Source organism: Nannospalax galili, unplaced genomic scaffold, assembly GCF_000622305.1.
Source record: "Nannospalax galili isolate Female #2095 unplaced genomic scaffold, S.galili_v1.0 scaffold31, whole genome shotgun sequence".
Lineage (NCBI taxonomy): Eukaryota > Metazoa > Chordata > Mammalia > Rodentia > Spalacidae > Nannospalax > Nannospalax galili.
This window is the reverse complement of record NW_008332149.1, coordinates 6,906,620-6,928,849: the sequence shown is the minus strand read 5'-3', so window position 1 is coordinate 6,928,849 and position 22,230 is coordinate 6,906,620. Positions and strand designations below refer to the sequence as shown.

At 41.1% G+C, this 22,230-nt stretch overlaps 1 protein-coding gene across 2 annotated transcripts in view; it reads right to left on the bottom strand.

Moving 5' to 3' along the window:
- Nucleotides 1–22,230, bottom strand: part of Shtn1 (shootin 1) — a 115,713-nt gene that overhangs the window by 8,783 nt on the left and 84,700 nt on the right. Inside the window, exons 14-16 of one of the 2 annotated variants that reach the window (XM_008827336.3) lie at nt 20,513–20,566; nt 15,237–15,357; nt 9,046–9,238 (exon numbers count right to left, since the gene is read on the bottom strand). In XM_008827336.3, coding sequence (XP_008825558.1) covers nt 9,046–9,238; nt 15,237–15,357; nt 20,513–20,566 — 368 coding nt within the window. The remainder of the gene's footprint in view (nt 1–9,045; nt 9,239–15,236; nt 15,358–20,512; nt 20,567–22,230) is intronic. The other variant, XM_008827335.2, reaches the window with a different exon arrangement.

The window sequence follows — 22,230 nt, the reverse complement described above, 5'->3', positions numbered from 1 at the left end:
TGTGTGTGTGTGTGTGTGTGTGTGTGTGTGTGTGTGTCTGTGTGTCTGTGTGTGTGAGAGAGAGGAACAGAGACAGAGACAGAGACAGAGAGTCAGAGACAGACAGAGAGACAGAGACCTTCCACCCCAGGGACTGAAAACGTCCCTAGCCTCCATTTGAACAAAATGTCGACCCAAGCCTTTCTTGAGAAATGGTTATAATACCAACCAAATTAATGTCCAACTGAAACCAATACTTGAGAGAAAAATTTTATGCCAAGTTGTCCTAAAAGTAAATTCACAATTTCTATTTGTTAACATATTTCAAAAGCTCAGATTCTCCATCTCCAATTGTAAAAGCCAGTACTTTTCCATTTTGTTTCTTTATATTCTACTTTCACACTGGAAATACTGAGTAAGATTGAAGAGACCAGTTACAGGTCAAACAATGATAAAAATCAATCCTACTTTAATTAAAAACCTGAAAGGCAATTAGATTTTTTTTTTCTGTCACAGAAAGGTTTGACTGGTCACACCAACCAAGAGACACCTAAAATTTTTCTTTTATCAACTACCTTTTGGTATTTAGTAAATGGCCCAAACAAAATGAACTCTTGCAAAAATAAATTTACAAGGGGCCAAATGTCACATGTATTTAGAGACACCATAGATCTAGAAATTAAATGCAAATTAAAATAAAAATGGTTTCACTGGAAATGGATACTTTTCTATTGAAATTGAAGTCCTATAATTGCTACATAGGTTTTTTTGTGTGTTTAAAAAAAAAATTCTCCTAGGGCAGAATGTGACCTGTGTTGAACCCCCTAAACAAAAAAGCAAGCTAACTGCCTGCCTGGTGGTTCAAAGGGATATTTAAAAGAACGTGATAAAGCTTACAGTGTGGGGAGGATCTGGGGTTGAAGAACAGTGGGATGAATTAGAAAAGTGTTGGCTGAAAGAGTCTCCAGCAATCACAGCTTAAAAAGACCGTTGAGAAGCACCTAGAAGAGAACGAGGCTGAGAAGCCGCTGCCAATCACTCATGACAGTGGAACCCTAGCTCCCTTCCACATGGCTCCTATTCTTTAGAGCAAAGTTTCCAATGAAAAGTCACCATTCGGGGTTGGCTACCTTGGTTTGTAGTAACTCGGAGGTGGATACTTAATTTCTGAGAAGTAATGAACGAAAAAAGTGAAAAGGACAAAGCCCAGTTCAGACCAGCACAGCTACTTCAGGATGAGACTGTCTCAGAGGTAAAAAGCAAAATGGCAGCAGTCATACACACTCATATTTCTGCCCACTTATCCCACCTCTCCTAATGACACAGTGGACTACAACATGATGATGCATGACATATCCATTTGACAATGACCAAACAGGGCCATCTTCCAAAAAGGCAGAGCATAAAGTAATAACAATGATCAAATTTATTAGGGGCTTTGGAATTTATGATTTAAAACAAATAGCCTCACAGACAGTGGTCTGCCTTCTTTCACATTGGCACAGTAAATGACCATTTACTAAGCCCTTTTCTAATCTAATGCTTAGTGTCAGATATCTTCAAGATATTTGACTTTAAGGAGTTAAGTACTCTTCTGTATGTTTGAAACATCCAAGACAGTAAAAATGTGTAAATGAGGGCTGGGGCTATGGCTCAGTGGGTAACAGTGCAAGCATGAGGGACCGAGTTCAAACCTCCGGCACCCACACAAAAAGCCAGACATGGCTGTACATGTCTATAACCCCGAGCATTGAAGAGCAGAGAGGACGATCTCAAGAACTTACTGGCCAGCGTAGTTGAAATGGCAGTGAGAGACCATGTCCTAAAGGAGTAAGATTGATAGAGAAGACACTCAGCGTCCTCCCCTGGCATCTGCACGCTCACATACACACACCCACACCTACCACGCGCATACATACATATACACAAAACTGTGTAAATGAAACTAATGTTGAAGACTAGAGTAGCTGGTTCTCTCATAGACCAATTTTCAAAGTTTACTTTTAAGAATACTCTTTTATTGGATGTTTGGCATGAAAAAAACCTAAAATAATCTTTTCCCATTTCTTCTTTAAGATTGCCTGCTTAATCAGATTGGCAGTCTCAGGACACTTTGTGCTACTGGGTAACATCTTTATCACTTGCTATGACAGCAGGACCTTGCCATTGCTTAGGAGAGTTAGGAAGATGACACAAATAAGAAGAGATGAAACTATCTATGGGCACGTAGGCCAGAGGAACTGGATCTGCACAGAGAAAGGACCATGGAGCGACTGAACGGCAGAATCACCACTTTCTACAGGAGAAATCTTCCCTTCTCCTCTTTCCCCTTCCTTAAGCTCTTAATACACTAAATGCAGTATGTTGGGGTTTGAAAGACACGGGCTTGGAGAAAGAATTTAAAGAGATTAAATGCAATCTGACCTAACCATCAATTAGGAGTATAATTTTGGGCAAATTATTTACTTCATTGAGCCTCAGTTTTCTCATGTACAAAATGTCAAATACATAGGTTTGGAGAATTAAAAGAATACATGAAGGGGCTGCAGAGGAGGCTCAGTGGTTAAGAGCATTGGCTACTCTTGCAGAAAACTCAGGTTCAATTCCCAGCACCCACATGGTGGCTAACAACCATTCATAACTCCAGTTCCAGGGGCTCTGACACCCTCTTCTGACCTCCGAGGGTTCACTTACATACATACAGGCAATATACTCATATACATAAAAATAATAAATAATTTTTTTTAAAAAAAAAGAATACATGAAAATACCTGGCTTCATATTAGTAAGACACAGTATTGGTGACTAAACATTATGGGAGCAAATTCCGAACTCTCTGTCCTGGAACTGGAAAATGGTTCTTTTACCCATAGTCTCCATTGATACTCTACACATACATCCTGCCTACTACAGTTGGGTATATTCTTCTTAGATGCATATTATTATTAGATATTAGATGTATATTATTATATTATTTCAGTATGAACACAAGTTCATGAAGAGTAAGAGAATGCTAACTACAGCACACATAATGGAATACTGTAGGCTTTCCCTAAAACAATGTTTTTCTAACTTATTGCACCTGCTTCCATCAAGAACATCAAGATTACGTATTTTGTTGACAACAGAATTACAGTGTTTCAGATACTCTGCACAGGATGGAAATGGAAGACAAAGTCACCTACATCACGTGTCCTGGGGTCTCTCATTGACTGCTCAACTTATGCTTCTATTCCTGAAGTACCGATCAATCTCCTACCCACCCATTAACCCAAGCCCCAGTTTATAAAGATGGGATGAGGCAGCCTAACTGGGGTGAAAGAAGGCCACACACCAGGTAGTTGTGCCCACACCAGTACTGATGTCAAAGTGATGGTTATTTCCAAAACCTGAATCTACTTTCAAAAGTCAAAGTCATATGTGAAACATATAGTGGTTAAAATGGACCACATCATTTTTGATGCTACTGCATTAAATCTTGACTATAGGATCAGTCAAGGGCTCTGAAGCAGTCTCCTCATCTTTCTCCAAGCCAAAATAAACAGAAAGAGATGTCCAGTTACTTCCTCTGCGACCAGAATCTCTAATCCAAATAGGTCTGAAAGCATTTTGGGTAACAGTGACATAGCTGGACTGAAGAGGTTGAACCCTAATAGTATTATGATGAAAGACAAGTGACTCATTCGGACATATAAGTACTGATGACATGTTTAAAAAACTCATTATTTTAAATTTTGAGTTTGTGTTTTAGGACAAATCTATAAAATATTGAAAAGCATGTTGTAGCTAGAAAATAGATATATATCTATATATCTTTTGTCCCTTATCCTAAATGTGGATGTCTTTACCAACTGACCATATTTGTTAGGAATTACTGCGGTCTTAGAGCTGGTGGAGATGCAGGAATACATCTAATCTACTTGCTTCGACTTTAGATTAGAACACACACACACACACACACACACACACACACACACACACACACACGAAGAAAGCAAAATGCAGAGAAGCTAAATGACTTGTCCAAGGACACTTTGCCCAGCCAATAGCCCAAGTGCCTACAATCTTAGCTTTCAACTTCACTTTTGTTCTTGATTTGTTATCTCAGCAATATGATAGGAAAGGAATTAGTTAAAATGTATTTTATATATTTCCTAATTTACAAGTCAACCCTATAAAGTAGATGTTATCACACTCAACTTACGTATGAGAAAACTTATGTCACAGATTAAGTCACTTGCTAAAGTCACAAAGTTAATGACCCAGGGTCCATGGAACCCTCATTTGTCTGCCTGTGGAGCTCAGTTCTCAGAAATGACAGAATGCTTTTCGCCACCTTGGACAGGTATAGGATAGGGCTGGTTTAGAAACCTAATCATGGGAATAGAGAGATGGCTCTGTGGGTGGTTAAGAGCACTGGCTGTTATTACAGAAGACCTGGGTTCAAATCCCAGCATCCACATGGTGGTTAACAACTGTCCATAACTCCAGTTCCACGGGATCTGATGCCCTCTTCTGTCCTCCGTGGGCACTGGACGACATGGGTGTGCTTACACACATGCAGGCAATATACACATAAAATAAAAATAATACAATATTAAAAAGAGAAACCTGATCATACTATTTGCTTGGCAATTCCCCTCTGCTGTTTGTAGGCTTGAATTAAAAAAAGAGCACACAGCATTTTTGGTTTTCTGACCCTTCGCAGTACTTGATTTAGCCTTTTAGTTATTATAGTCTAAAAATAAGAAGATTGTTTCTTTAAAAAAATTCCATACTATAGAATTCTTCCTCTTTTATACCAGCCATCTCACACAGTGGTTAGCTTGAATCTAGGAATCTTACCTTATCTTGGCTGTGTAAGGTTAATCAAGATCAATAGGGAAAAGCAGGGATGTATACAAACCAGGCTGACACTGACATTTGCATAGCCAGGCCTTTACCCTTCTTAGCATAAAGAGTGAGTTCAGCATCTAGCACAATTCCTATCTGAGTAATAGAGAGTCAAAATTACTGAAGGGAGGCCAGGCTTGGTGGTGCATACCTTTAATCCCAGCACTCAGGGGGTAGAGGCAGGCAGATCTCTATGGTACTGAGGCCAGTCTGGTCTACATAGCAAGTGCCAGGCCAGCTGGGGCTACAGGGAGACCCTATCTCAAAAAGACGAAAAAAAAAAAAAAAAAATTTTAAAAAAAAAAAAAAAAAAAAAAAAAAAAAAAAAATGAAGGCCACAGTCACTATGAGAGTCAAGACATCAGAACTAGACAGAATATGCTCATTAGAAACAACAGAACACAGACATTTTTATAGTTCTTAGTAAAATAGGAGCAGAATGAATTGAATTTAGTCAATCCCTGATTACTTTTTCCTTTTCTTTTTTTTTCTTTCTCAAACTCCTTTGTTTATTCTAGTGACATTAACTTTCATGAATGCTTGTAATTAAGTATTAAAATTATTTCCTACTCTCTCATAGGTCCCTAAGAAATAAATTAATGTATCTCTGATTTTATAATTTACAGGTAGGAGTTACTCAATTACATTTATTTAGTTTTCTTATGCAGAAAGTCCCTTGCTTTTACATATTCATTTAAAACACTGCTAAGTTGGCCTGTTTTTCAGCCCATGTGAGCCAATCTGGTGAGTATACCTGGATCTTTCTGTTATACTGTTATTATAGGATCCCAGACAACTTAATCTTGAGTAGGTACAAAGGTGTACAATATTGAACTGAATATAAATGACTCCTTGGCATTTAGAAAATGTATTTACATTGAAAATGCATTAACAATCCAAATAATACAACCAAACACAAACAAGCAAAAGCCTCTAAGGTCTATGTGTGTGAGGCTGCTATATAACAGGAATTTTGGTTAAGTGATATTCTAATTAGCTGATACTCTTTCTAATACTAATACTAATAATGTGCTCACTCATTCATTCATTCATTCATTCATTCATTCATTCATTCATAGAATAGCAATTGGCAGGAGCCATCCCAGGTAAGTGAGATGTACCAATAAACAAAACATAAAAATAAATATCCCACCCTCACAGAGCTTACATTCCTATAGAGGGGGAAAAACCACCCATGTAGTAAAGTGTATACTAGCTGTTATTGGGGATGGAGAAGGACATGGAAAATCAGGGTTTGGAGGAATATGGATCACAATTTTAAACAGGTGGTCAGGGAGGCCACCTTGAGAACATGGTCCTTGAGCCAAGAACTGAGATGAGGGGTATGCCAGCCTTGTGTCCATCAGGGGAGAGCACAGTGGGCAGAGGGGACAGTACACAGGACCCCAAATGGAATGAGTCTTGGCCCAAAAGAATAAAGTGGAAGGAAGAAGGGAAGTGAGGGCAACACATGTAAGTTGGGGCAATCAATCATGTATGTGTTAGAGTGTGTACTATGATTGGCATCCTCCCCTTAACCTTGATTTCTGTCAAGAGCTGCTAGTGCCACTCATCTGAAACACCATGAGATTTCCCACAGATCAAAATCAAGGGCCAGTTACTAGAGGGCAAGGACACTTTCATTAATGAGAACAATTACAATGGCACGTCTGCAGGAAAATGCTATAAATGAAACAAGGGAGAGTTGGGGAGACAGATCAATAGATAAGCGCTTGCTGCACAAGCATGAGGACCTGAGTTCCGATCCCCAGAACACACGCAAATCTGGACATGGTAGGGTATGTCTGCAATCCCAACACTTTATGGTGAGATGAGATGTGGAGACAGAAGAATTTGTGATGCTTGTGAACCAGCCAGCCTGGAGACACGGCAGGAAACAAGACATCCTGTCTCAAACAAGGTAGAAGGAAACACCCACACCTAAATTCATACACACACACACACACACACACACACACACACACACACACACACACTTAGTGAAAAAAAACCAATCATTATTATTATTTATTATTATTATCATTATTTTAAGCGGTCCATTACATAGCCCTGGCTTGCCTGGAACTCACTATGTAGACCAGGCTGGCCTTAAACTCATAGAGAAATGTCTGCCTCTGCCTCCCAAGTGCTGGGATTAAAGGTGTGTGCCACCATGCTTGGCAATACTTCATGTTTTACTCGCTGACCTCACCTCTAAATGCTCTACCAGTTCAAGTCTATAAGGTAGGATGACGTTGCATCCACCACAATGTTAGTATAACTGAATGAACTTATTAGTCAAAGCCAACCACAAACAGCCTTGAAAATAACCCTTTCCCTTCCCAGCAGCTTCCAGTCATCCTGACCAAAAATGTGAGATTTACTTCTAGATTTTGTATCTTAACTACATTAAATTAAACTTCTTTTAGTCATTCAAAAGCTAGGCTTAAACATAAGTGAAGAAAGTGTGCCTATCTTGAAAGCAAATAGTTATAACCTATACATACAAAGAGTTCTTTGATTTAGTCTAGCTATACTTAAGAAAGGAATTACTCAGAAAGGAGCTCTTATCTGCTAATGACTGTCAACGTGAAAATACATGGTGTTGGTTATTTCAGCTACAGAATGTCAAGAACTGAATGATCAAGCATTAGGTTACAAAGTTTAAAAGTTAATACGCAGCACACAGTACTTACATTAGTGCCTTAAGCAGATAAATTAAATTGCAACATGTCTCTTAAGCAGTCATTGAACAAGCAAGACGAGAAATAAATTGAGTTCCACATCGGCCTTTATGGCATCTAACAACTGTGTCTGTCAACACACAGATCCTTTTCACTGTCAATTCAACACACATTTTGCAGACCTTGGGCCTGCAATTATTTCATTTCCTTTCTTGGAAATGTAATTTCCACTTACTTTTGGAGAATAAAAGGCAGACAAAAGGAGGAAGGAGTTGCAGCATTTTCTGATTAAGATTATCCGTGTAAAATGGTGACGAGAGGAAAAAAAAATCTATACACACACGCTGAAGCATTTCTCAGAAACTAACTTGTCTCCGCCAAATTGCTTTTGTGTCTGGATATTGGTTCAAATGCAGCCAGATTGCTGATGTCAAATTAGGTGTTAAACAAATTTAATAGGAATGATGAAGAATGAATATAGATCATCTTTCTGTGAAAACTGTGCAAATGACTCGCCTCAAAGAAAGGAAACCCATGACTGTAGGAGAAAATGTGCTTTCAGAAAAACACAATGAAATTAAATAAAACTGTAAATCAGCAAAAAAAAAAAAAAGTCCATTCATTCCCAAAGAGGATGGCGGGGGGGACAAGGGGGGATGCAAGACAGGAAGAAAATACCAGTTGGCAAAAATAGATCCAAATTGAATTTCAATTTCATTTGTCCAGGTTTCACCTTTTAAGCTAAGACAGTTAAAGCTACAGAAAAAAAAAAAAAAAAAAAGGGGGGGGGGTCTTTCTTTCTCTCCGACAGAACAGGAAATCAGAGGTTTAATTAACTGTGATTACAATATTCGGCTGATCTGATTTGTCTCACCTCTTCCTTTTCTTTAAGTGACAATCTAGCTGACATCCTGGCAAGAGAATTAAAGCACAAGTGTAGACTAATTTCAAATGGAGCTTGCCATTGTTATAAAACAAATTGATCCTCCACTAGACCGGTCTGCAACACCTTCAATAGCAGGATTAACCCTGACAGAGTGCCACTTAGAAGCCGATCTCTATAGATGACTCTTGATGTAGTATGTTTTCATTCTTAGGGCAGAGCAGTATGAAGGCACATCTTTCACTGAGGACCAGAAAATGGGGTGCTGCAAAAGTAGCCTCTGAAGGACTCTGAAAGATCTAGTACCTTCTTCAGCTACCAAGAGTGATAACCTACGCCTTTCACTTTGAAAGAGCTAAGTGTCTTCTGATGTAGACGAAAGTATCAGTCAGGTCAATTCTTTGTGTAGAAGGAGAACCTGATGACTGGATGGTTGAGGTGGCATGATACCTGCTTTGGATCTGAATGAATCCATTGGCTCGAAGGAAGGAAGAGGAAGGTTGATAAGCCAAATCAAAGTCTCTTTGAAGAGCAACAAACCAAAGAAACACGCCAGTCATTACAGATTCGTCTATATACTACTTAATAAAGAGCATCGTTACTTACTGAAATGTAACCTTGGAACTTGTGCATCCTTCCAATTTACGGGGCCCTTCACCTGGCTCAGGTGTTAGGGGGCACGGGCTGTTGAATTCTGCCTCCAGAGTTTTCTTGTTCAAGGCTGTTTTTGTTACACTGGATACAGAACCCAACACTGGCATGGATTTGGACTCTGAGGTGGCTAATATCCCGGAAGGACCTTAAAACCAAACACATACCTCAAGTTTAATCATTTTGTGTGATGTTTTTTAATATGGTACTGAAAAAACAGATTAGCTGAAAATCCCGGAGAAAGTGAAAAGGCCAAGTTGGTTAAAACCATTTCAAGAGCATGGTAAAAAACAAGTCCCAATTGTAAATCTGCTCTGCTTTGGGGTTCCTCTGCCTTTCAATACGCCTGGACCACGCTGAGAAATTGTGTGCAGACCTTTAAGAGGCCCACAAAATCCCAGGCCACATTTCCCTCACTGACTGGTCCTCAGCAATACTGCAATTGTGAAAACTCTTTTCTTCTCCCCCAATATGGCTTTCTGACAGCCCTGCTTGAACCATTTCGCCTCTCAAGAGTTAATTCTTCCAAAAACTCAGCTCTGCATTTAAACAGAAAGTGGACCAATGTCAAAAGGCTCTTTCTAAAAGGCCCATGAAGGCGTCTTGAGCATTAAACAGCTTTTATGAACATTTTCATTTTAATGTGACTGAGAAGTAAGTGGATTTATTGCCTCTTAAAAATACAGACACAAGATTATAAAAATTAAGTGGCAAAGAGTTTGGCTATTTACCTTTTTGGTCTTTGCTACTCTTTGGGACAGGATTTAATGACTACAATAGGGCTTGTTACTGAAATTATTGGCACAGCAATCTAGAAATCCTGGGTTAAAACTAAGTCTCTTTGTGAATTTTCTGTCTTTATGTAGAAAGTCTATCCTAGGTAGTTTGTCTCAACGTAAGCTTTAAGTGTATCTTTCCTAAAACTTCAGAAAAAATAATGCTCTTAACAGAGACTAAGTCACAAATACGCATATTAAATAATGTCAAAATGAAGTTGAAGGACAACCTTGGACTCAGGATTCTATTCTTTTTAAAAAATATATATTTTTTTAAATTGTATATGTATGAGTGTTTTGCCTGCATGTACGTAAGTGCAACTGTGTCATGCAATGTCCACAGTGATCAGAAGAGGATGTCGGATCCCCTGGAACTAGGGTTACAGACCATTGTTAGCCACCATGTGGGTGCTGGACCCAGGTCCTCTGTAAGAAAAGCCAGTGCTCTTAACCGCTGGGCCATCTCTCCATCCCAGGGGCACTCGACTCCTAAGGAAATGTTAGGAGGTTGCAAATATGTTTCTGTTGGTACAGTGTTTGCATAGCATGCATGAAGTCCTGGGTTTGATATCCAGTACTGCATAAACTGGGCATGGTGGTGCACACCTGTAACCCCAGCTCTTATGAGGTGGAGACAAGAGGATCAGAAGTTCATGGTTGTCCTTGGATGTATATCAAGTTTAAGGTCACCACGGACTATGTGAGACTAGAAAGAAAAATGTGTGTGTGTGTGTGTGTGTGTGTGTGTGAGTGTGAGTGTGTGAGACAGAGAGAGAGAGAGAGAGAGAGAGAGAGAGAAAGCATCTCTCGGGTTGCTATTATATAATCCCAAATCCAGCTGATCCCTGACAGTTACTATTTAGCTCAGGAGTTTGATCCCTGACAGTTACTATTTAGCTCAGGAGTTTTATTCTTACATTTGACATTAGATATGTCTGGAAAACCTATGTAAGAGGGGCTGAAAAGTTGTTTGGCCATTCTATTGGATTACTCTCTTAGCCTAACTCTGTGTGAGAGACGCAGAGCCCCCTCTGGTCTGGTGACTGTCACAGTCCATAGAGCACTGGTGTACAACTTCCTTATTTCATGTGTACCATCTGGACAGGAATATCACTGAATATTCTGCTTACAAAGTCCTTTATCAAGTTACTTTAACCAGCTACATCAAGTTTCGTGTTGTATGGGGATATGGAAGTCAAGAGAGAAGGGCAGAAAAATCAAGAAAAGCAGCTCCAGAAAACAGATATGAAGTTGAATTCAAGGTCTGCTTCAGCTCAGCTCTGTCTTGCCCTTGATAACTACTGACTCCAGCACTAGACAGCTTTCAGCAATCTGTCCTTCTCAGAAGGTGAGATTGCTTTCTGAATACACCAATGCCTGCTGCTTCTTTCTGCAACTGAAGTAATTAAAACAGAGAGCAGTGGGCTCAGCTACAGCCCATGTTTTCCTTATATACAAAACAAAAAAGAGGAAGGCACAATGTTTGAGTTATCACTGCATCCTGCGTTTTCTAAAAATCTCTTGCTTTTCTTTGGCATGTCAGTTTAGCAGGCCACAAGACTAGGTGGAGAAAGGGAACATCAGCTCACCCTAGAAGGCAAACTCTTAGCAAGACAGTGCCTACAGGGGCTGGAAAGACGGCTCAGCAGTTAAGAACACTGGTTGTTCTTGCGGAAGACCAGGATTCAAATCCCAGCACCCACATGGCAGCTAATAACTGTCCGTAACTCCAGTTCCAGGGGATCCGATAGCCTCTTCTGTCCTCCGAGGGCACTGCATGATATAGGTGCACTTACCTACATGCAGGCACATAAAATAAAAAAAATAATAAAATTTAAAAAAAAAAAGAGTGCCTACAGTGCATCCTGGCCTGTAGGGCAGTTGCCCACTAGCCTGGGGCTATACCTGCAACATCTAGGCAGCTTCCTGCAGTCTATTCCCTCCACTGGCTTCCTCTATTATTTCCCATCAGCCTTAGTATGTGGGAGCAATCTCACAGACCCAAGTGTGATGAGGCTCAAACCTGTCCCTCACTCATCTCTGTCATTTCCTTCCTGCCATGTATGTGCCAGGCTTCCTTAGTATCGTCCCTTGTCATCTGCACTTTGTTCTTCCATAACTTTTGGAGAAAAACTCACATGATAAATAAATACATCTTCTAGTGCAGTTCTGGGGAACTGTGTGGCCTACTGGGGATAAAACAGCGTGTTTGTTTTTGTTTTTGTTTTTGTTTTATGATTAGAGCAAGCTTTTCAGTTTGCATGTTCGCTTTTTTCCTTGGCCATTAAGAAGCTCAAAGGAAGTTTCTGCTCAATTAGGAATCACTTCCTCAGTATGGGCTTCCTGTCCACTTTACCAGACAGATCTTACTTCTCTGATCATCTATTGATAAAAAGTGTGTTTGAGATAGGGTCACATGTAGCTCAGGCTGTCCTTCAACTCACTATGTAGCTGAGGATGACCTCGAATTCCTGATCCTTCTGTCTCTGTTTCCCAAGTGCTGAGATTACAGGTATGTGCCAGCACGCCCTGGTTATGTGGTGCTGGGGATGGAGCCCAGGCAGGCACACTACCAACTGAGCTACATTCCCAGCCCTTCTGAATTTTTAACTTCCCTTGAAGGGGGCAATGAATACTTGTACAATGGTGGAATATAAAGAAATGAAAGACCCTCGCCGTGTTTCTGAAATGTGTTCCTGTCTCTGCTTTTGGAAGCGTTCTTATTTCTGTATTTACTAAAATGAGAGGCTCCCTCAGTTCTACTGAAGATTAACTGTGAAGCAGGGAGGGTCACACACATTTGACTAAATTCATGAATGAAAGAATGTTTCTGGAGAAATGAGAAGGTCTGAGGCAAACCAAGGAGCGTAAATGCCAGTGTGCTGAAGTGTCAACCACTAAAGCCTGAAGAACAGCCTCACCTGCAGAGTCCTTCAGAGGGAATGCTGGGAAGGCTGGCTCAGGCACTGCGGACGTCACCAAAGGGATTAATTTCCCTCTCAAGTTATTTGTGGGGTGGGGGGTAGGAGAGAGAGTGATGAAACAGGCCTGTGTCGGGTGATATTATTAGAATCGGATGACCCAACTAAAAACTGAACAGCTTTTCAATATTTTATTTTTATTTTATGTGTATGAGTGCATTGCCTGGATGTATGTGTCATGCAATGCCCTCGGAGGTCAGAAGAGGGCACTGGATCCCCTGAACTGGAGTTACATGGTTGTTAGCCACCATGTAGGTGCTAACTGAACCCAGGTCCTCTGCAAGTGCAGTCAGTGCTCTTAACTGCTGAGCCATTTCTCCAGCACCACAGCTGTTTTTTTTTTTTTTTTAAAGAAAACAGAGGCTCTGTGTATGTGTGTGTGTGCATGTTTGTGGGGGAAGGGTGGGTATGCACGTGTTTGTGTATAGAAGCCAGAGGACCACCTCAGGTGTCACTCCTCAGATACCATCCTCCTTGTTTTGAGATAGGGTCTCTTACTGTCCTGCAGCTAAAGTTACATGGGATGGCTAGTAAGTCCCAGAGACCCACTTGTCTCTACCTCATTCATGCTGGGATTACAAATCCAATATACTATCATGTCCAGATTTTTAAAATTTATTTTTATTGTATGTGTATGAGTGTTTTGCCTGCGTGTATATAATTGCACCCATGTCATGCAGTGCCTGTGGAGGTCAGAAGAGGGTGTTGGATCCCTGGAATTAAAGTTATGGATGGTTGTTAGTTGCCATGTGGGTGCTGGGGACTGAACCCAGGTCCTCTGGAAGAGCAGCCAGCACTCTTAACTGCTGAGTCAGATTTCTTTTTTAAACATGGGTTCTAGGGAATAAACTTGGTCTCTCATGTTTGTAAGATAATTACCTTACTATCACCCTAGACTGCCCATATGTTTATAAAGAAATTTGGCTGATATCTGTCTAATTTTTATTCGAGGAGCCTATTTGTTTGATCATCGGAATCCACTGTGAAAACTAGCAATTTCAGCCAGACATGGTGGATCATGCCTATAATGCCTGCCCTAGAAGCCAAAGCAGGAAGATTGCTGGGAATTCAAGGTCAGCCTGGGCTACACAGCAAGACCCTGTCTCTAAAACAGTCAAACCAAATCCTAACAACATAAAGTTGGTCAACAGGACTCAATATTTTGCAAATTTCAAGAGCTATAGTGGACTACGTGAGACCAGGCCTTGTCTAAAAACTTCAGCCTAGTATCTTCGTTCCTGATTATTGGTTTTCCTTTACTGGAGTTTTTCAGAGCTAGCCTCCTAGTCAGCCCTGAGAGGAAAATCTCATAAAGGTTTCTGCTAATTTCATGATCAAGCTCATGAAAACAACAGAAGCCATTCGAGCTTGGGCCTCGTTCTGAGGTACACTGAGAGCTGGTGGCAAAGCTGGCGTTTCTTACTCAGCTGGTTCACAGGTTTATCAACGAACGGTGTAAAGAATAAAGCCTTCTCTACATTTGTAACTGATGTTTGATTCCCACCAAAACTACCACTCTTCGAGCCAGGCCGAATGGGAAGCACTGTGCATGTTCTGGCTTACTTCATCTTAAAAGTAATCCTATGAAATAGGATTACTCGCTCTACACACGCAGAAACTGGACACAACATTGAATAGGTCTAGGGACTAACAACTAGCCAATGACTGAGGTGGGATTCAAACTCAAGAGGTCTGATTTCAGAGCCTCCATATGACGTTATATTGTTGACAGAATCCATTCTGACAAGGAGGGGCTCATGAGGCCCCACCCCTCCCTGAGGAGCGATCAGAAGTTAAAGGTGGGGGGGGGCATTTTCCTCATTGGTATAGCCAATGGTAAGTTGCTCCTGTAAACAACTCCTCACTAAATGATCCTGAAAACTGTAATAAAACTCATTGGTTCACAAAGAGAGAGAGAGAGAGAGAGAGAGACAGAGAGAGAGAGAGAACACGAAAGTAGAAAATGGACTAGTTGGAGCAAGAAAGGGGATCAGTGACAGAGAGTGGACAAGAGAGGTCATATGGGAGTGAATATAATGAAAATATTTTATATAGATGTATGAAAACGTCATCATGAAACTCATTATATATAATTAACATATGCTAATAAAAAATCCATCCTGCATGTGTCTTTTTATTACAAAGGATCTCACATTAAACAAATCAGATCTCTAACTGCTTGATTAACTACAAATAAAGATACCATAGATAAAAATATGTTAGAGTTCTCAGGGAGTATCCAGAAACACTCTTTGCCCAGCCAATACTTCTCACTCACATTAAGAAAAATAAACATCTTAATGATCATTTCTGAAAGATGATTTAAAAAGGACCCAAGGGAAGAAGTCTCAGAGGGAAAGAAAGCTGTGGAGAATTCAAACCAGCTTACTACTGCTATCTGCTTCTGCGGTCACCTTTCTGCGACGTAAAATCCTTTCTAACTCAGTTTCACTGTTCTCAGGGTCAAGGGATTTTAAGCTTCTTGAACTAGTGGATTTGTTAAGTGTCCCCTAAAGCAAAAACAAAACAAAAAGAAAAAGGTTAATATTCAAAATAATATAAAAAGCAAACCAATAAAACATTGCCAGAATTTGAACAGAATTAGGAAACAAAACAAATTACACACACAAATATCTACATGAGTTCTTTTTTAATGTGCGCATGCATCTTCGATGGTGCAAAGTGTTGGCTCATTCAAGGAGATGCTGCTGACCATGGAGACACTAGCTTTGTATCACAAGACCAGAACAAGAGCACCTGTCGGTGAGCTATGAAGGCCAGTAGTGGGAAGATACTTGTCCATCGATGATGAAGATGCTGATGTGTGCCAATGAAGGACAGAATGAGTGCACTTCACTCACCTTGAAAGGGCATCTTGACACAGCAGCCATGGACTACTGAGCACAAATCCTTGTGGTGCTGAAAAACCATGTAGCTGGTTGTCAAAGAAGAGACTAACCCTTGGCCGCACACCTGGTGGCACTGGTGTGGCTGCAATGGAACCACATAATGGACTCCTGTGGGCGACCTAAAGAAGGACCGCACAGCACACACCTTGACATGAGTGTGGAAGAGGAAGGCTGCGGTCCACAGGGAAGAGTCCACTTCCATACTCTTAATAGAGGAGAATATGAATGTATTATATTCATATTATATGAATATGTATATGAATGCCCAGAAGACACTGCGAGCAATGAGAGGCCATCAAGCTGGGCTCCTGCTGAAGCTGACCTTGGCTTCCAAGAAGACAAAGACCATGGTTATGATTCCCCATTTAGACCCCTCTGGAAGTGTGTGACTGAGGGAGAGTGGTTTTCCACCTACTTCTCCAGTCAACTATCTGAACAGAACACTGGTGGTATATTTCTCCTCATATGTAAGGATCTAGCTTTCAGTATCACAGGCTTTTCATAAACAATGCCCACTTTCTTTGAACTGCTCCTCCTCAGCAGCAGTGTAGACATGGAACTAGAGGCCAGGCCAGAGAACCATGATCTCCTGATGGGGCAAACAAGATCCTCAGGTCTAGTGATAACCCCGTGCCCTGGTCAGAAGGCAGCTTTGGTTCAGAGGCTCATGAGAGCTCCAGCCTTCGTAGTAGCTGAATCCACTGAGGGCTTGTCTTACTCCTTCCCCTTCCCTGCTTCCAGTCTCTAGAAGATTCTCAACACCCTATTGATTAGAAATGGTGATGGCTAGTTCTTTAGACTATAAAGCAACAAAAAATTCCTTGTAAAAATCAGATGCTTACAGATCTCATACAGGCAAAGTTATTACAATGTTTTATTTAAAACAGGTCCCCATCACCCACTGCTTAAAGCTATGGAGAAGGAGCAGAGGAGACTAATAAGATTAGGAGACTGGTGGCTGTCAGCTATATCACTAACTGATGTTTGAAATGCTTGGGGAAGGCTCATCATGTCATCAGGCATGTGACACTTTTCCCCCTTGGAAGTACTACTCTTTGGTTTTCATTCATTGCAAAGATTTGTAAAATGTACGAAAAGGAAAATTACATGTGTAATATTATGGTTTATTTACTGTTGTAGGTCTGTTATCTACTTGTTGAAGAAAAATAGGCATGATTTGTCGCTGACAATTAAAGAGCATAATGATCACTTTACTACACCTGAAAAGAATGTGGCAGAACAACTATCCCCATGTCATTTGTATTTTAAAAGTTAGTAAACTTACCATTTGCAACACCTGTCAACAGCTATGTGAAAAACTATGGCCTTCACTATTAAAATAACTTATAAAATGGTAAAGGTCACATTGTTTGAATCTCAAGGCCACTATGTGGTTTTTCCCAATGGTTGTTGGGGAAGAGTATAGCTCTCTTTTGTTGGAGAATTTATCTTTCACAAGATGCTCTAACTTTGCATTTAGATAACAGTACTATTTTCCCCCAAACTCTGACTGTGAGAAGCATTGCACAGGATGCCAAAGGAAGCTGCTTTCCAGGTTCTAACCTCAGAATCTGGAACTTTGTTTACTGACTGGTATGGTTGACTCAGCTAATACAAAAGTAAACTTTCACTGTCCTAACACTGAAATTTAGATCTCATTTAGAACTCTCTGGAAGTTATGTGACCAAAGGAGGGCAGTGACAATGACAGAACTGTTGCACAACTCAGCTGAAATGACAAAGAGCTCAGCTAATAAAATGCCGGGATCATCTCTCACCTCCCTGTATCTTATCACTACATCTTCTCTGATCAGAAACTGACAAAGAATTCAAACCTAGTGAGCCACAGGGCTGGGGCCAGGTCCCACAGTAAGTCAGAAATAGGCCTGGATTTTGAACTTAGATCAAATTCTCAAACAGTCGTTTCTACTTCAAATGACCACTGTCACTCGACAATCTTAGTCCCCAAGTTCCTTAAATGTTAGAAATGTCATCACGCTGACTAACTGCCAGGTAACAAAATAAACCATTCCACAACCCCTGCATCCTTTGAGAAACTAAAGATGTTTGAAAAAGAGCCAGAAGGGAATTCATACAGAGTTACTTTTGTCCCTCTGACCTACAGAAGAGACTTTCAGATTAATTTGTATCTGCTTATTTTATGGAAATGACCAGCATCTCACAGAGTGGCTTTTAAATGACAGTGAACCTCACTCAGGAGATTCCATTTCCTAAACCTCAAAAGTTTTGTGACCACAAGAAATAGCCTGTATATTATGTTACATCTATCAAATACGCAGCTTGAAAAATTAGGGCATGCAGGTTTGCAAAAATGAGCTCATTCAGCACTAATACTTTAAAAATTGGCTTGAAAGTTACAAAATTCAAAACAGAATAAGGTTTTCCAACTGCCCCCAACCATATATTAGTTTCCAACTTCTATCTGCAAGCCTGGGATCACTTGCATTTCTAGCAAACTGTGCCCCCCTCCACCCCAGTTTCTTCCTGTTTTCTGTACTTTAGATCTGAACACCCATTTCTTGGTATTTCCTGTGACAGGTGCTTACTTTCCACCTCAGAGTAAAACTCTAGTCTTTTTATAGTTTTTAATATTTGCTTCCCACATGTCATGATCAGGAGGCTGGTATCCTGTGCTTTCCCGGGCCTGGCTCTAATAATCCTCACATTTGCAACTCCAGCAGGAAGTACTTAGCACCTGGAAGTAAACTGCACTGGAGGCTCACTTCCTGTCCCAGGAAAATGGGCCTGGTTTCTCAGGACTGTCCACTGGGAGCTACAAATAAAATAGTCTACCATCTTTCAAAATAAACCCCTATGTGGTAGAGAAGAGTTACTATTTCGCAAAGAAGGATAGGGGAGAGGATCATGAATTCCACTTTAAAAGAAAAAAAAAAAAAAAACTTTAATTCAAAGAGATAATATTGCCAGAATGGTAACTGTTAGTGATACCTGAATGCCAGCTAAGGCAGGGAGATCTATATAAGGCCAGACCTTGAGCAAGGGTGGGGCCACTGGAAAGAAATTTTAGTTTAAAAAATTCTTAAGTCAAATAATTTCACAAATTATCTACATGATGTGGCACAAAATTACAGTGAACATGCTATTAATGTAGCTCAGTGATAGAGTACTTGCTCAGCATATGTGAGGCCCTGGGACAAGGATACACAGACACACAGACACACAGACACACACACACACACACACACACACACACACACACACACACACACGATGCTGAACTCATCAAACTTGCTACCAACCAGCCTTATCTGCTATAAGAGGATTTGTTTTTCTTCATAATCAAGTATTAGCTCAACTAGATGCCTGATTTTCTTAATAAACTAAGTTTTTTAACAAATTTATCACATTGAGTATGACTGACTCTCAGGGACAGGAGAACTGCTCTTCAGCCTCACATAGGATCCCAGGGACATCTTCATGTACACAAATTAGCATTTGAAAAGGGACTGTCGGGGGAGGCTCCTCACAGAACCCTGGAAGACAAAATCTTCCCATCAAAGAATCCCTTAGATAATAGTCACGTCTTTTCTCAGGGGTTCTAATCCTGAATTCTGTAGGTAGACCACCACTGTTAGCCAGTGATACACCTCTCTTCAGGGCTAATCCCACTCACTTAAAACTAAAGCAAACTAATTAAGCCATTCTGTGTGAACTCTACTGTTTAAAGACATGCTTGATGAAAATAATTTTGTTTACCATCATTATGTGGATGTCTACATGCAATGCATAATCAGCCCAGTAACAACAAACAGGGGAGTGTTTAGTCCTGCACCTCCGCCCCCATGTTTGTTGACTTACTGTGCATAATAACTAGGATTGGACTGGAATGGGGTATGAAAATAGAGCTCTGTCTGAAGCACTTCCTACGTGAGGCAATTGTCTCTGTCAGTGACTGCTGGAGAGGGCAGCGGCTGGCAATTCTGCTGGCCACAGCTTGCACTTTGGAAAAGAGAACAGGGCTAGAGGTGGGCATTATGTATGTTCTCCAGCAGACACAAGTACCTTTAGAAAATGAAATTAGTAACATAAAGAAAGGACTTTTATGGTGCTGGGGATGTAGTTCATTTGCTAGAATGCTTACCGAGCAGGCTCAAAGCCTTGGGATTGATTCCTAGCATGCCATAAAATGGGTTTGGTGGTACACGCCTATAATCCCAGTATTTAGGAGGCAGAGGCAGGAGAATCAGTTCAAGTTCCAAGCGATACACACTCTCTCACCCCCAAAAGGGGACTTTCATTTGATCAAATTTCTTATCAAATAATTGCTTCTACTATGAGGAAAAAGCAGATGATGACCCAGAGAGCAGTATTTTTGGTGAAGGAACTCAAATTTACATGTAAGTAGCAAGAATTACACTTTTGTGTTTCAAAGTACACACGATCCATCTGTGACAGCTCAGCTGTCAAAATCAGGTTCTGATCCTCACATATGGCCAGACACTTGACCTTCTGGCCGCTTTGCCAGGACTGGAGAGCAAGAATGGAAAACGCAGACTTGTTGAGTGTGATCACTCCTTCAGAACAGAATCAGCAATGTGGTATTTCACACACGTGCTGGAGGCATCCGTGAGCACAATCCAGTAAACTGTCTGAAGAAATGGCGTTTACAGTAAATGGAAATAAAACATACCAAACCTGATTATTCACATGAAAACAGTAAAACACATTCTCTCAGTGTCCCATGACATAAACAAAAAGCCAATATCTGTTCTTACCAGTATTCCCTTCAGCTCATTCACTGCGCTTTCAGAGCCTTTTGAAGAGTCTGGCTACAATTTTAAAAAGGAAAGGGAAAAATAAGAAAGAATTACTGAGTCATTCGGTTTTAAAAGACTAAATATTTTTCCATTTTTAATTACATTTTTCAAATGTATTCATTGTGTGTGTGTGTGTGTGTGTGTGTGTGCACACGCACACATGCATGTCATGGCACATTTTTTTGTGTGTGTGTGTGTGTGTGTGTGTGTGTGTGTGCACGCGCACACATGCATGTCATGGCATATGTGTGGAGGTCAGAGGACAACTTGTGGGAGACTTTTGTCTCCTTCCACCATGTAGGCTCTAGGAATCCAGCACAGGTCACCAGGCTGGGTGGCAAGTGCCTTTACCCATTGATCCATCTTACCAGCCCAAACTAAAGATTTTTATGTGCTAAGTGGTTAGTGATATGTATGGCTGTATGCTTTGGGGAGGGGGGGTAAGATGTGTGTATGTCTGCATGTATGTGCAGACATGCGCACCTATGGGCATGTGGAGGCCAGAGGAAGATGTCGGGTGCCCTCCTCTACGGCTCCTCACTTTATTTTCTTGAGACAAGGTCTCTCGCTGAGCCTGGAGCTTGCTGTTTCTTGGCAAGGCTGGGAGTCAGCAAACCTCAGTGATCCTCCAGTCTCTGCCCTCCTTACCCAGAGCTAGGGTTACAGTGCTGTGCAGCCATGCTTGTCTGGGTGCTGGGCATCCAAACTTAGGTCCTCATGCTTGTTACCCAAACTGAGCCATCTCTCCAGGCCCTGGCTCTAAACTTTGTAATAGGCTTTTTTTTTTTTTTCCTTAAGGTTTGGAAAAATGAAATTTTCGACAGGCTTGTGCTTCCAGGTGGCTGCAAAGCAGAAACTCAGCAGTATATATTCAAAGCAAGCAACTAGGGCTACCTCCTTCTAAGTATTTTGTTATCTTGTGGCTAACATCACAGATAGAAAGGACTTAGCAAATATCATATTTTAAAGGTTTGATTCCAAATTAATGATTAATTATTCTGAATTAATAACAAATGCTCCTACTGGCAGAGTTAGACATCTGCCAGCAAGGAGTAAGAGCAAAGAGCAAGTGGCAAACAAGGCGGGGTGGGGGGGGGTGCAGGGATGGCTCGTCTTGTTGGGGGGGTTGGTTCGGGGATAGCCCATCTTGTTCCATGAATTTCACAAGAGACCAAATCAGGAGAAAACACCCCCACGAAGGACTCAGCCCATAGAATGTTAGCTTTCCTAAGCAGTGAAGGGCCTCAGGACACGGCCCCAACCACCCCATCTCAAGAGCAAAGTTGGGTGTGAGGAAGATAGGCCTGACGGCAGGTGTTGGGAGCAAGCCCCATTTTCTGGCCACATGAAAAACAAAATAATAAAGACTGGGTAACCCCCGCCCATCCACAGAGTTTCTGTGGATCCCTCAGCTATATTCATGGAGGGCAAACTCAGTCTGGACCCTCAAGGAAAAGCAGCCCAGGCAAGGCCTCTGATTTCCCCTATGCCACCTTCACAAAGGACGGCGATGAGGAGAAAACTTGCAAGGCACAGTGATGACATCCTCAGGAACCTCTACGACCCAGAAAGCAGATACAGCGAGATTCACTCTCCTCAAGAAATGGGAGGAGATCAACACTCTGTCCTCTCAAAAACAGCAAAGAATAAGATCCCACTTCCAGGGCTGGGGAGAA